Source organism: Mobula birostris, chromosome 6 (assembly GCF_030028105.1).
Source record: "Mobula birostris isolate sMobBir1 chromosome 6, sMobBir1.hap1, whole genome shotgun sequence".
Classification (NCBI taxonomy): domain Eukaryota; kingdom Metazoa; phylum Chordata; class Chondrichthyes; order Myliobatiformes; family Myliobatidae; genus Mobula; species Mobula birostris.
Genome location: NC_092375.1, coordinates 37,618,783 through 37,632,852, shown reverse-complemented (window position 1 = coordinate 37,632,852; position 14,070 = coordinate 37,618,783). Strand labels below are relative to the sequence as shown.

The 14,070-nt window shown below is 41.5% G+C and overlaps 1 protein-coding gene and 1 long non-coding RNA gene across 5 annotated transcripts in view; one reads left to right on the top strand and one right to left on the bottom strand.

Annotated features, from left to right (window-relative positions):
* The window catches only part of LOC140198945 (E3 ubiquitin-protein ligase DZIP3-like), a 107,993-nt gene that overhangs the window by 76,273 nt on the left and 17,650 nt on the right, over positions 1-14,070 (bottom strand). For 2 of the 3 annotated variants that reach the window (XM_072260242.1, XM_072260244.1), the window contains exons 2-4: positions 11,798-11,892; positions 8,200-8,340; positions 1,714-1,794 (exon numbers count right to left, since the gene is read on the bottom strand). In XM_072260242.1, coding sequence (XP_072116343.1) covers positions 1,714-1,794; positions 8,200-8,340; positions 11,798-11,892 — 317 coding nt within the window. Of the gene's footprint in view, positions 1-1,713; positions 1,796-8,199; positions 8,341-11,797; positions 11,893-14,070 lie in introns of those variants that run through there. The other variant, XM_072260243.1, reaches the window with a different exon arrangement.
* LOC140198947 (uncharacterized) overlaps positions 1-14,070 on the top strand; it is a 179,460-nt gene that overhangs the window by 153,840 nt on the left and 11,550 nt on the right. The gene's annotated exons all lie outside the window — the stretch shown is intronic.

Here is a 14,070-nt window from a genome sequence, read left to right as displayed (position 1 = left end):
TGAAGAAATATAAATAGAATAAGTTCTCATTTTGATATTCATGGTTCAGACCCAGCAGCTTCTGGCACAAGAAACAAATGTACAGCATGCAGGTTAGCTGAACTGACTACTTGTCACCACATTGCTCCAGTGAAGTATAGGATGGATAATAAATACAGCAGCAGGAAAAGGGATCAAGCAAAGGAGGGTTAGCTGTGGGAATCCCAGAGCATGGAATAGATATTGGACACCAATCTAACATGATAATAAAGTGAAGAAAGGGAAGGAGAATCAGAGATGGACTGTGTGTCAGTGGGAGCAGGATAGAGAAAGGGAAGGAGAATCAGAAATAGACTGTATGCAACTGGGAGCAGGGTGAAGGAAGGGGAGGGGAAATCAGAGATGGATTGTGCATCAGTGGGAGCAGGTTGGAAAGTAACAGCTAAGTTATGAAATTTTCAAGTTTTGTGCAGGGAGCATCATCAATACATTAGTCAATGCTCCTGGGGCGGAAAATATGAAGGGGCTGAATAAGTCTGAAACAAGCACAGTTCCACATATCAAAGCTACATGTATTTAGGAGCATCTAGTCAAGTAGCACGGAAGCAGGTCCCTTGGTCCAAGGTGACCAGAATATCCTACCCAAGCTAGTCCTATTTTCCAGCATTTCTCCATAACCTTCTGAGCCTTTCCAGTCCATGTACCTGTCCACTCACTTTTAAAAGATGTAATTGTAGCTGCCTCAATCACTTCCTCTGGCAACTCATTGCACATAGATAGCACCCTTTGTGTAAAAAGGTTACCCCTCAAGTTCCTCTTAAATCTTTCCCCTCCCTCCTTAACCTATGCTCTCTAGTTCTTGATTCACCAAACCTGGGAAAAAGGTGAATTGCTTTCATCCTATCTCTGCTCCTCATGATTCTCTAAACTTCTACAACATCAGCTTTGTGTGTCCTGCACTCCAAGGAATAAAGCCCAAGTCTGTCAAGTCCCCTTGAGATTCCTCTCTTCAAATAACTCCCTTTTTAAGATCCACATCAGAATTTCATCGTTGAATTTAGTATCGTCTTGTTTGGTACAGCATTCACTTGTATTCATTGTGAAGTACCCTGGAAATTTTTCCACACAAATAGAGAAGTTTGCATGCTTGTTGTTGCCCCGATGCTATTTTGAATGCAGCACTTTTCAGCACATCTGTAGCTGTGAATTTCCCATGATTCAGGACATTTACAAGGACATGTGTGTAAAAAGGGCCTGTAGGATCACTGGGGACCCAAGCCATCCTAACCACAATCTATTCCAGCTGCTACCACCCAGGAAGCGGTACCGCAGTATAAAAGCCAGGACCAACAGGCTCCAGGACAGCTTCTTCCACCAGGCCATCAGAGTGATGAATTCACGCTGACTTGAGTATACTCTATATTACATTGACTGTTGTATTTATTATAAATTACTATGATTGCACATTGTACATTCAGATGGAGATGTAACGTAAAGATTTTTATTCCTCATGTATAAGAAGGATGTAAGAAATAAAGTCAGTTCAATTCAAAATGCCACATCAATGCACTAAACAGCAGGTCTCTATCAAACCATTCGTAAAGCTTTGTAAAATTGATGGAACAAATCATTTGGATTAAGAAGCAAAAGCATGTTGATCAGTTTAATAAAAGCCACAATACCTTCAAACATTTTTTTTTAAGATTACAAATAGAACTACCAGAAAAATGGTACCTGTGCCTTGCTTCTGGAGCAGAGTGCCATAACAAAGTAGTGCAGCAACAACAGGTACTGCACTTGACTTATTCGACATACCTAGGAGCAAGAGAGGTCAAGTCATTTAATCGCATTTACACTTTGCCTTTGAATAAGCTTCCACTACACAAAATAATTTATACTTTGATAGCAAAGAATATCCCAAAACAGATTAAAGCCAATTAAGTGCATTTATATTTTAAAGTTGTTTTCATAATTCTAAAGGCAAGATGACACAACCATGACTTGCAAGAGAAGTCAAAGCCCTCATAAAAGCCAAAGAGGGGGCATATAATAAAGCAAAAATTAGTGGGAAGTTAAAGGATCAGGAAGCTTTTAAAAACCAACAGACAGCAACTAAAAAAGTCCTAAAGAAGGAAAAGATGGAATACGCAAATGTTGAAGAGGATACCAAAAGTTTCTTCCAATGCATAAAGTGTAAAGGAGAGGCAAGAGTGGATATTGGGCTGCAGGAAAATAATGCTGGAGACGTAGTACAGGTGGCCCCCGTTTTCCGAACGTTCGCTTTACGACACCTCACTGTTACGAAAGACCTACATTAGTACCCTGTTTTGGCTAACAGAAGGTGTTTTTACTATTAGGAAAAAAGGCAGCGCGCGCCCCGAGCAGCCAAGCTCTTCCCTCGGAACTGTATTCTACCCGGCATTGCTTAAACATGTGCTTTATCTCGATTTATTTTGTATATCCGTTAGCAAGATGAGTTCTAAGGTATCGGAAAAGCCTAAAAGAGCTTGTAAGGGTGTTACATTTAGCGTAAAACTAGATATAATTAAGCGTTTCGATCATGGTGAACGAAGTAAGGACATTGTCCACGGGTTGAACTTGCCTGTGTCCACCATTCACACTATTTATACGCAGAGAGAAAGAATTTTGAAAACTGCCGATGTTTCTGTTGGTTCTGCTCGTAGCAAAGTGGTCTCTCTCAGTCGGCATCCAATAATGGATAAATGGAAAGTCTATTGCTTGAATGGATTGATGGTTGTAGAAAGCGTAGTGTTCCATTAAGTTTTCTTATACTTGAGGAGAAATCAGTCAGTCTTTTTAATAAGCTGAAACAGAAAGCACCGGACGATGGTGATGAAAGTGTTGTGAAAGTGGAATTTAAAGGTAGTCATGGGTGGTTTGATCGGTTTCTGAGGTGAGGGCAGCTTCATAGTTTAAGCAGTGGTCCCCAACCTCTGGGCCGCGGACCGATACATTGCCGTGAAGAATGCAGCGGTGCAGCGGTAGTTGGAAAGCACCCAGCACATCTTTAAGAAAAAAGCTGAAATAAACAAGCTAATTAATTAGGTGCCGCCCGGCATGTAAATGTCGGCCCAGATCAGAGGCCATTGCGTCAGGTGGTTATTCGTATAAGCAAGTGTTTAACTGTGACGAAACTGCAGTTTATTAGAGTCTTCCCGATTCCCGTAAGTGAAACCACACTGTACATATATTATTTCTACTTTATATAGGCTGTGTATTTTTATGTGTTATTTGGAACGATTTGGCAGCTTCATAGCTTAAAGGTTACTGGAGAGAGTGTTTCTGCCGAGAGCGCTTCCGTGAGATTTTCGCTGCGCTAGACAGTGCTGCAGAAAAGTATTTCTACTTTATATAGGCTGTGTATTTATCATATTATTCCTGCTTTTACTATATGTTACTGTTATTTTAGATTTTATGTGTTATTTGGCATGAATTGTAGGTTATTTTTTGGGTCTGGGAATGCTCAAAAATTTTTCCCATATTAATAAATGGTAATTGCTTATTCACTTTACGACATTCCAGCTTACGAACTGTTTCATAGGAACGCTCTACCTTCGGATAGCAGGGGAAACCTGTAATGGAAAATAATGAACGGTGGACGAACTGAATAAGTATTTTGCATCAGTCTTCACTGTAGAAGACACTAGCGGTAGACTGGAAGTTCGAAAGTGTTGGGACAGAAGTGTGTGAAGTTGCTATTACTAGGGAGAAGGTTCTTGGAAAACTGAAAGATCTGAAGGTAGATGTCACCTGGTTTAAAGGCATCCGTTAGTCTTGCGAGACCATGGATCTGCGCCTGGAAAGTCTTCACTCTCCAGGGCGCAGGCCTGGGCAAGGTTGTATGGAAGAGCAGCAATTGCCCATGCAGCAAGTCTCCCCTCTCCACGACACCAATGTTGTCCAAGGGAAGGGCATTAGGACCCATACAGCTTGGCACCAGTGTCATCACAGAGCAATGTGTGAATAAATGCCTTGCTCAAGGACACAACACGTTCCCTTGGCTGGGGCTCGAACTCATGACCTTCATATAGCTAGTCCAATGCCTTAACCACAATGCCCACACAATGTCACCTGGACCAGATGGTATATACACCAGGGTTCTGAAAGAGGTTGCTGAAGAGATTGTGGAGGCATTAGCTATGATCTTTCAAGAATCAATTGATTCTGGCATGATTCCAGAGGAATGGAAAATTGCAAATGTCACTCCAAGAAGGGAGAGACGCAGAAGAAAATAAATTATAGGCCAGTTAGCCAGTGTTTGGGAAGTTGTTGTTAAGGATGTGGTTTTGGGGTACTTGAAGGCACAAGATAAAATAGGCCATAGTCAGCATGGTTTCCTCAGGGGAAAACCTGTCTGTCAAATCTGTTGGAACACTTTGTAGAAATAACAAGCAGGATAGACAAAGAAGAATCAGTGGATGGAGTTTACTAGGATTTTCAGAAGCCTCTTACAAGGTGCCACAAATGAGGCTGTTTAACAGGTTAACGATTTAAGTATTACAGGAAAGATACTAGCATGGATAATAAGTGTATAACTGGCAGGAGGTAAAGAATGGGAATAAAGGGAACCTTTTCTGATGGTGTCTCCTGGTGACTGGTGGTGCTGCACAGGGCTCTGTGTTGGGACTGATTCTTTTTATGTTATATGTAAATGACTTGGATGATGGAATTGATAGCTTTGTGACGAAGTTTGCAGACGGTACAAATATAGGTGGATGGGCAAGTCGTTTTCAGGACGTAGACAGGCTACAGAAAAAACAGATCGGGAGAATGGGCAAAGAAGAGGCAGATGGAATATAATGTCATGAAATGTATGGCCATGCACTTTGGTAAAAAGAAATTAAAGGTTTGAGTACTTTCTAAATGGTGAAAAAAAATTCAAAAATCGGAGACGCAGAGGGGCTCAGGAGTCCTTGTGCAGTATCCCCTAAAGGTTAATTTGGAGGTCGAGTCTGTGGTGAGGAATGCAAATGTGATGTTAGCATTCATTTCAAGAGAACTAGATTATAAAAGCAAGGATGTAATTTTGAGTCTTTATAAGGCACTGGTGAGGCCTCACTTGGTGTGTTGTAAGCAGTTTTGGACCCTTGCCTAAGAAAGGATATGCTGACATTGGACAGAGTTCAAAGGAGGTTCATGAAAATGATTCCCACAACGAAAAGCTTGTCATATGAAGAGCATTTGATAACATTGGACCTGTACTCACTGGAATTCCGAAGAACAAGGGGTAACCTCATTGAAACCTATTGAATGCTGAAAAACCTTGATAGAGTGGATGTGGAGAGGATGTTTCCTAGAGTGGGGAAGTCTAAGAACAGAGAACTCAGCCTCAGAATAGACGGGCATCCTCCTAGAACAGAGATGAGGAGAGATTTCTTTAGCCAGAGAGTCGCGAATTTGCGGAATTTGTTGCCACAGACGGCTGTGGAGGCCAAGTCACTGAGTATATTTAAGGCAGAGGTTGATACATTCTTGAGTGGTCAGGCATTAAGGGATATGGAAAAAAGGCAGGAGATTGGGACTGAGAGGAAAAATGGATCAGCCATCATGAAATGGCGGAGCAGAGGCAATGGGCCAGATAGCCTAACTCTGTTCCTATATATTGTGGTCGTATGGTCTTATAATAATAAAAGGCTTCTGCCTATATGTGCAGAGAATTCTCAGAAAGTCCACAAGACAAATTACTACTAATTTGTATTTGTGAACAAAATTGGTAGTTGTATTGGTAATCGCTTGTTGAAGATGGAGGGAGGAGAAGATGTTGGGAGGAGAAGATGGCGGCGCGACGCAGCGTGCACGGCCTCTCCGGTGATGAATATCTGTTATTTGTCAAGTAGGAGGCCGTGCACAATTCCGATTTGATGGAAGCAGACGTGAGAGCACGGAGGAACATCTGGTGAAACTTCTGAAATGCCTGCTTTGCTGCCGCCGCTACTGTGTGATCCGAAATCTCCGGAGGGGTAGGCCCCGAATTCTCGGCTTTGCCTGTTGCTTGGCGGCCGGGGCCGGGGTCGAAGCACTCAGCAGAGGTGGTGTTCGGTGCTCGGTGTCGGAGGCTCCAAGTTTTCAGACGGACTCAGAGTTGGACTGTGGTGCTTCCAGGACGTTGCATCAGCAAGTTTGCGGCACCGGAAACTCATGACAGGGAGAGTTTCTCCCTTCTACAGTCTGCGTGAGATGATGGGCTATCGGGACTGAGAGACTTTTTTTTCCCGTGCCCACGGTCTGCTCTTATCAAATTACAGTATTGCTTTGCACCGTTGTAACTAGATGTTATAATTTTGTGGTTTTTGCCAATCTTAGTCTTGGTCTGTCTTGTGTTTCTGTGACATCACACCAGCGTAACATAGTATCATTTTTTTAAGCATGCATTACTAAATGACAATAAACGAGAACTGAGTGTCCTCATAATCTAATCTAATCATAGTAGAAATGAGCTGTCTGGTCTATCTTTGAGTAATGCAATGGGGATTTCACACCCATCTCAAAGTGCAGATAGAACCTCTGTCTGACATTATACCTGAACTTCTAAATTCAAAGTAAATTTATTATCAAAGTACATATACGTCTCCATATACAACCCTGAGTTACATTTTCTTGGGGGCATTCACAGTAAATACAAATAAGCACAATAAGATGAATGAAAGACTGCACACTACAAGACTGACAAACACCACTGTGCAAAAGACAACAAACTGAGCAAATACAAAGAGAAAAAAAAATAAATTAGCAATAAATCTCAAGAACATGAGATGAAGAGTCCTTGAAGGTGAGTCCATATGTTGTGGGAACAGTTCAGTGAAGTTATTCCCCTTGGTTCATGAACATGATGGTTGAGGGGTAATAACTGTTCCTGAACCTGGTGGTGTGAGTCCTGAGGTTCCTGTTGCAGATCTCAAGTTTCTAGACCAAAAACTTCCAAAACTTCTACAATTTTGCCAATGGTTATAGCTTTGCAAGCCAAATATAATAAACAATGATCAGATACAATCAATGATCATATAACTATTAAAAGTATTAGATGTCTGAGCAGGCTTTATCATGAATAGATCTCCATAGTTTGATGAGATTTATCCTAAGATGCTAAATGCTGAGAACGCAACAACATTTTAATTCATCACTGACCACAGCCAAGATGACTGGAAGACAGCAAAGGTAGTACCGCTGTTCAAGAGGAGCACCAAGGATAAGCCAGGTAATAATGGGTCTGTGAGTCTAAAGTCAGTGATGAAGAAGATGCTTGTAGGACAGGGCAGATTTAGGGTAGAAAATAGGAAATTTTACTTCAAAGCAGAGGTGTCAAAAACTATACACAATCTGAAGCACATTTCCTGAGTGGTGGTGGATGTGCTCATACATTTAAAAAGTACCTTGACATTAAGACCAAGATTCCGTAACCATATTTAGACTGAACGGAGGTATTTCAACCTTCTGTTGCATTATGCACATGATGCTTGTGCATTATATCCATAAATCAAGCTTTAAGTGACCATAAATATGTACTGGGAAGCGTAAAAGAGACCCATGCTAAACATCTACAAACATCCGCTCCCAATCAGCTCCTACTGCATAACAATACCCCTGACAATAGAGGTTGACAGTGAGCCTCTAGGAGAACTAGGGCACTGTCCACAAGAGACGGCTTCGGAGTGATGGAAAAGTTGGAACTAAATAGGTTTGTCAGTGATTGCTGGGGCGGCATGGCTCAAAGGGCCAACTCTGCGCTGTTTCACTCATTAAAGGCATCCGTTAGTCTTGCGAGACCATAGATCTGCGCCTGGAAAGGGCGCAGGCCTGGGCAAGGTTGTGTGGAAGACCAGCAGTTGCCTGTGCTGCAAGTCTCCCGTCTCCACAACACCAATGTTGTCCAAGGGAAGGGCATTAGGACCCATATAGCTTGGCACCAGTGTCGTCGCAGAGCAATGTGTGATTAAGTGCCTTGCTCAAGGACACAACACGTTGCCTCGGCTGGGGCTCGAACTCACGACCTTCAGGTCGCGAGTCCAATGACTTAACCACTTGGCCACGTGCCCACACTTCACTCATTAATTAGTTAATATTTGTTGCCTATGAGTTAACATTAAGATGATAAAATACTGTAAACTTAGAAATAGATTCCCATTACATTGATAAATTATTCACTTCATTTTGGGAGCACTAAACTGAAAAAAACTCCTTTTATATTAGATTAATACTCACCAAATCATTTTTCACTACAGCTGTGAGAAAAACTTGGAACTGTTGAATTTGTCTATCTGTACTCATGGACGGGAAGATACCAAGTGTCTTGTTTATGTTCAGTGGATTATTCATTATTTCTTCAACATTCTTACCTTCCAGCTGTGAAACAAGCATCAAGTAACAGAATCAAAAGGTTGCACAGTCAATGAGATTCAGCAGGTTTTAATTAGAAACAAAATGGCAGCACAGCAGGATTTAGCTCATTATCTTAATTCCTAATACAACAATCCTGCCAAATCCTTCCCATAGTTCTATCCCCAATGCCCAACAAATTCTCTCTCAACTACCTTTCAATTCCCTTTTAAAAGCTCCAAATAACTGTTTACATTGGGTTGAGGAAACCGCACATTCCAGCTTGTAACTACTTTGAGTTAAAAGAAGTTCCCTCAAACATGCTTTACTCAAAAATATCTCCCCAAATAGTCCTTGAACCGTTTGCTAATGGGACAGTTCCTCTCTATTTATCCCAATTAAACCAATTTGATCTTGTGCAACTTTTAAGTCTCATCTTAAACTTTACCCCAAGGAGAACATAAGAAATTTGTCCGATCTAAACCGATTAAAATGCCTCATGTCTTGAACTATTCTGTAAATCTTTTCTGTACCCTCTCTAGGACTTCCTGCCTTGCTTAAAGGCATGTTAGATGACTAACATCTTCATTAGAATCAAATTGAAAACCACCCTTTCAATTTTAAACAGCATGTGTTATTGCAGTACTGGAAATATAAACCATCTAGTGCTGGCATTCTGATGGGCTTTAATGTAACCAAGACTTTTAATTATCTTGCTACTTTTTTAAAATTCAAACAAATCCAATTAGGAATACTAGGATGAAGAACCAGTATCTTGGTTAGCGGGACTGAATTTTTGGAAGAACTCATGGAGACACATGAAATTCTGCAGATGCTGGAAATCTGGAGCAACACACACAGAATGCTAAGGGAATTCAGTAAATCAGGCAACACCTATGGAGAGGAATAAAGAGTTGCCATATTAGGCTGAGACGTATCATCAGGACTGGAAAGGAAGGAGGATAAGCCAGTATAAGACAGTAGGAAGAGGGGAAACAGCACAATGAACTGGTGAGTCCAGGAGACAGATAGAAGGTATGTAAGTGGGTTGGGAGGGAGGTTGAAAGGAAATGATGTGAGTAGCTGGGAGGTGATAGGTGGAAGAGGCAAAAGGCTGAAGAAGAAGGAATCTGATAGGGGAGGACAGACAGTGGAGTAGCAGAGATATATGGAGAGAAAATTGTGAGGTTCGGGGCCTAACTGCTGAAGGTGTGACCAACAATGGTAGGCAGGAGTAGAAAAAATAAGAAACCACCAGTTGGAGGAAAGCAGTTTGTGGAATAGTCAGAATAGAGAGGGTTAGTTGCAGAGAGATGGGTGGTGCCGTGAAGAGATTTGAATACAATGATAAGAATTTTAAAATGGAAATGTTGAGGACAAATAATGGATGCAGGGCCCTGAGTGCAGAATAATAACTGAGAATTAGATTTTACCAAGGGACAGAGTTTTCTACTGAATTCTTGAAAAGATTATTAAACAGTTCCCGAGATGTGGATATTATTTACCGTTTTGTCCAGAACTATGGATAAGAACAGAAACTGGTTGTTTGTGGCATATTCGGAATAGAAGAAGCGGTGGAGCTCAAGAGCCAAGAACATAACTGAGACTTCGTGGGGGGAGAGAGTACAAAAACAATCAGTGAAACACCTACAGACAAGGCAAGTAAGACAGATTGTCATAGAGGCAGCTGGGCTAATAGTATCAGTAATAGTGGCAAATAGATTTGAGATAAAAGTATGTTTGGGAGAGGCAGGGGTTACATGTAATGAACACAGATAAAGCGGAAGAAACCAAAGGTAACTGTTAGCTAATCACAAACAAGAGAAAGTCTGCAGGTGCTGAAAATTCAAGCAGCACTCACACAAAATGCTGGAGGAACTCAGCAGGCCAGGCAGCAGCTATGGAAAAGAGTGTAGTCGACGTTTCAGGCCGAGAACGTTGATTACTCTTTTCCATAGATGCTGCCTGGCTTGCTGAGTTCCTCCAGCATTTTGTGTGGTTATTGTTAGCTGTTCAAGATAGACGCAGAGGGAGTTCAGATCAGAATTTGGTAGGGAGAAACAAATAGATTTAAAAGCAGAGAGCTTATGTGAAACCTATACTGGCTAGCTCACAGTCACAGTATGACAAAAAATTTCTTATACCCATAATAAAAGAAAGATAGAAGCTTTCTGGAAGGGTTAAAATAAAATTCACAAAGATTATAGCATAACCAACAGAATAAATGTTCAAATAGTTAAGCAAGCTGCCTTCAGAAAAGCCTAACCTTTTATTATAACTTGTCTGGAAATGGAAAGAGATCAGGGATTACTAATAAATTTAAGGAGAACTTGGAAGTAGTTCATTTACCTACCTAATCATTTAAAAAAGAATTCACTGCCACAGGGAATAACTGAGGCAAACAGCATTGGAGTATGTAAAGGAAAAGTAAACAAACATGAAGGATATAATGATGGGATTGCATGAAGGCAATCTGGATCAGTGAAGCCATTCCATTTTTGTAATGAGGGCTGTACAATTAAGGGAAAAACCAGGACAGAGTTCAGATTTAAATCTGAGGTCCTGTGGAGTGCAGGAATGACCCACAGACAATGAAAAGTCAGTTTGGCTTTGAAAAAATTAATCTGTGTACTTTGAAGGTGACTGGGAAATGGAAGTAAAATCAGAAAGAACATTTCAAGACATTGCGCTAAATCAGGGTTTCCCAAACTTTTTTATGCCATGGACCCCAACGGAAGGGTCCGTGGACCCCAGCTTGAGAACCTCTGCGCTAAACGCAGCCCAGTGGAAAAGCAGGCACAATTAATCCACGGTTAGTTTGCGCTAAGCATCCCCAAAACGATCAGTTTTGCTAGCCAATCAGTAATGACAGCACAGAAGTGCGATGTAATGGGGGTGAAGTCCAATGAACAAGAATAGTGAACATAAAAATGAAAATAATCAACAGGATCATTGCAGACAAGAGTACTGAAAGATATAACTGCAGGGAGACAGGATGAAGACACCAAATGGCAGAAGCAGCAGTACCTGGTCCAGCTGAAAATAGACTGACTGAGGAACCTCAAAGGGCAAGGGAACTCAGGGGAAAAAAGCGAAGAGCAGCCAAGGGGCAGAATTCATGACAGGCTGCAGAACAGAACAAAGTTATTAAGTACAGTGTACTATTTGCAGGATAGAAGAACGTATGGCTAGATCTGCAGCAGGCATATTAAATGGTTTCGTGAACACTAACAATTGAACTTGTAAAGTAAGAAATTAATATTTGCAAATCTGAATCACAAAAGCACAGAACATGCTGGAATTGACAGTTAAAAATTTAGCAGCTATAAAGGAAACCATATGTACTGTCAGTTAGCTACTGAAACTATAAATACTTAATTATATCATTCTTTCTAGATTTCCAACTGTCTTGCCCTGTACCTTCCATTTATATTTTGCAATTTAACTGTAAAATGTTTGTGGTGCAAAAAAAAAAGAGACCTACTTCAAAACCAAATGAATCCGCATCTTCAGGTTGATACTCTGCACTTGATCCTTGTCTGAATGTGGCACCATCGTCATTCAGAAACTCTGTGCAATCTGTTAAGATATTAATTAGTCTGGTGAAAATTTAATTCAGTTCTACAGTTCTGACTAGCAGAAATACCTTTCTATAGGCAGGAGGACATTCTGCAGCAGAACACAAATCCACAAGCAAATTTGCTTCCACATTTCCATTGAATTGACTTGGTGCGCAAGACTTATACTTTATAAACAAATGCAATTCTTCCCATGGAAATTTCGGTCTTAGTCACCGAGAAAACATTTATTTATTTATTTAGATCATGAGGACACTCAGTCCTCTTTTATTGTCATTTAGAAATGCACACATTAAAAAATGATACAATGTTCCTCCAGAGTGATATCACAGAAACACAAGACTAAAACTGACAAACACACATAATTATAACATATAGTTACAACAGTGCAAAGCAACGCCATAATTTGATAAAGAGCAGACCATGGGCACGGTAAAAAAAAGTCTCAAGGTTCCGATGGCCTCATCATCTCATGCAGACGGTAGAAAGCAGAAATTCTCCCTGCCATGAACCTCCAAGCGCTGCAAACTTGCCGATGCCACACCATTGGAAGCACCTGACCGCAGCGGACTCTGAGTCCATCCGAAAACTTCGAGCCCCCGACCAGCCCTCCGACACCGACTGCCATCCTCTGCCGAGCGCTTCGACCCTGTCCCGGCCGCCGAGCAACAAGCAAAGCCGAGGACTCGGGGCCTTCTCCTCCGGAGATTCTGGATTACACAGCAGCAGCGGCAGTGAAGCAGGCATTTCAGAAGTTTCACCAGATGTTCCTCCATGCTCTCATGTCTGTCTCCATCAAATCAGGATTGTGCACAGAACCCTACTTGACAGATAACAGATATCACCACCAGAGTGGCCACTGCGAGCTGTGTCGCGTCGCCATCTTCTCCTCCTGCCTTTTCATAGAACATAAAACAGTACTGCACAGGGATAGGCCTGTTGAGCTATGATGGGTGTGCCAAACATAATGCCAAATTAAACTCCCTTTACAAAGCAAATTTCTTTTGCCTGTACATGATCCCTATCCCTCCACTCCCCTATATTTATGTGTCTATCCTAAAGCCTCATAATTATCACTGTTGTACCTCATTCCAGTACCACCCTCGGCAACATCTACTCCTCTCCGTGTTTCCCAAAGACAAAGGGTATTTTCTACTCCGGGAAAAAAGGTTTTCCTATCTACCCTATCTATCCCCTTCATAATTTTATATATTTCTATCAGGTCTCCCCTTAGCTTCGAAGTTCAAAGTAAATGTTATTATCAAAGTGCATATTTACTATCATATATAACCCTGAGATTCATTTTTGTGTGGGCATACTCAGCAAATCTATAGAAACAGTAATATAACAGGACCAATGAAAGATCAACCAAAGTGCAGAAGACAACAAACTGTGCAAATGCAAATATAAGTAAATAGCAATAAATAACGAGAACTTGTGATAACAAGATAAAGAGTGCTTAAAGTGAGATTATGGTGTAGGACCATCTCAATGGATGGGCAAGTGAGTGTCGTTATCCCCTTTGTTCAAGAACCTGATGGTTGAGGGGTAGTAACTGTTCTTGAACTTGGTGATGCGTGTCCTGAAGCTTTTATCACTTCTGCCTGATGGAAGCAGTGAGGAAAGAGCACGGCCTAGGTGTTGAGAATCTCTGATAATGGATACTACTTTCCTACAACAGCATTTCAAGTAAATGTACTCAATGGTTGGGAGGGCTTTAAAGTGAAGAGCCAATGAGAAGGCATCTACTGTGGGCCTGTTGTTCCGGTAGGCAAATTGGAGCGGATCCAAGTCGCTACTCAGACAGGAGTTGATGTGCTTCATCACCAGCGTCTCAAAACACTTCATCACTGTGGATGTGAGTGCAAGTGGGGCCATAGTCATTGAGGCAGCTCACCACACTTTTCTTGGGCACTAGTCAGTTAGTACACGGCCAGGTACCTCGTCCAGTCTGGATGTTTTCCCTAGCTTCACGCTCCTGAAGGCAGCCTGCTTCAGATACTGAGATCAAAGGATCCTCAGGACATGTGGGGGTTTGTGATGGTTCCTCCATGTTGTGATGGTCAAAACCAGCAGAGAAGGCATTGAGCTCATCTGGAAGTGAAGCCCTGCTGTCTTCCATATCGCTTGATTTAAGTTTGTAGGACACACTCATCTATAGCTGTTTTAATAAAGTCCA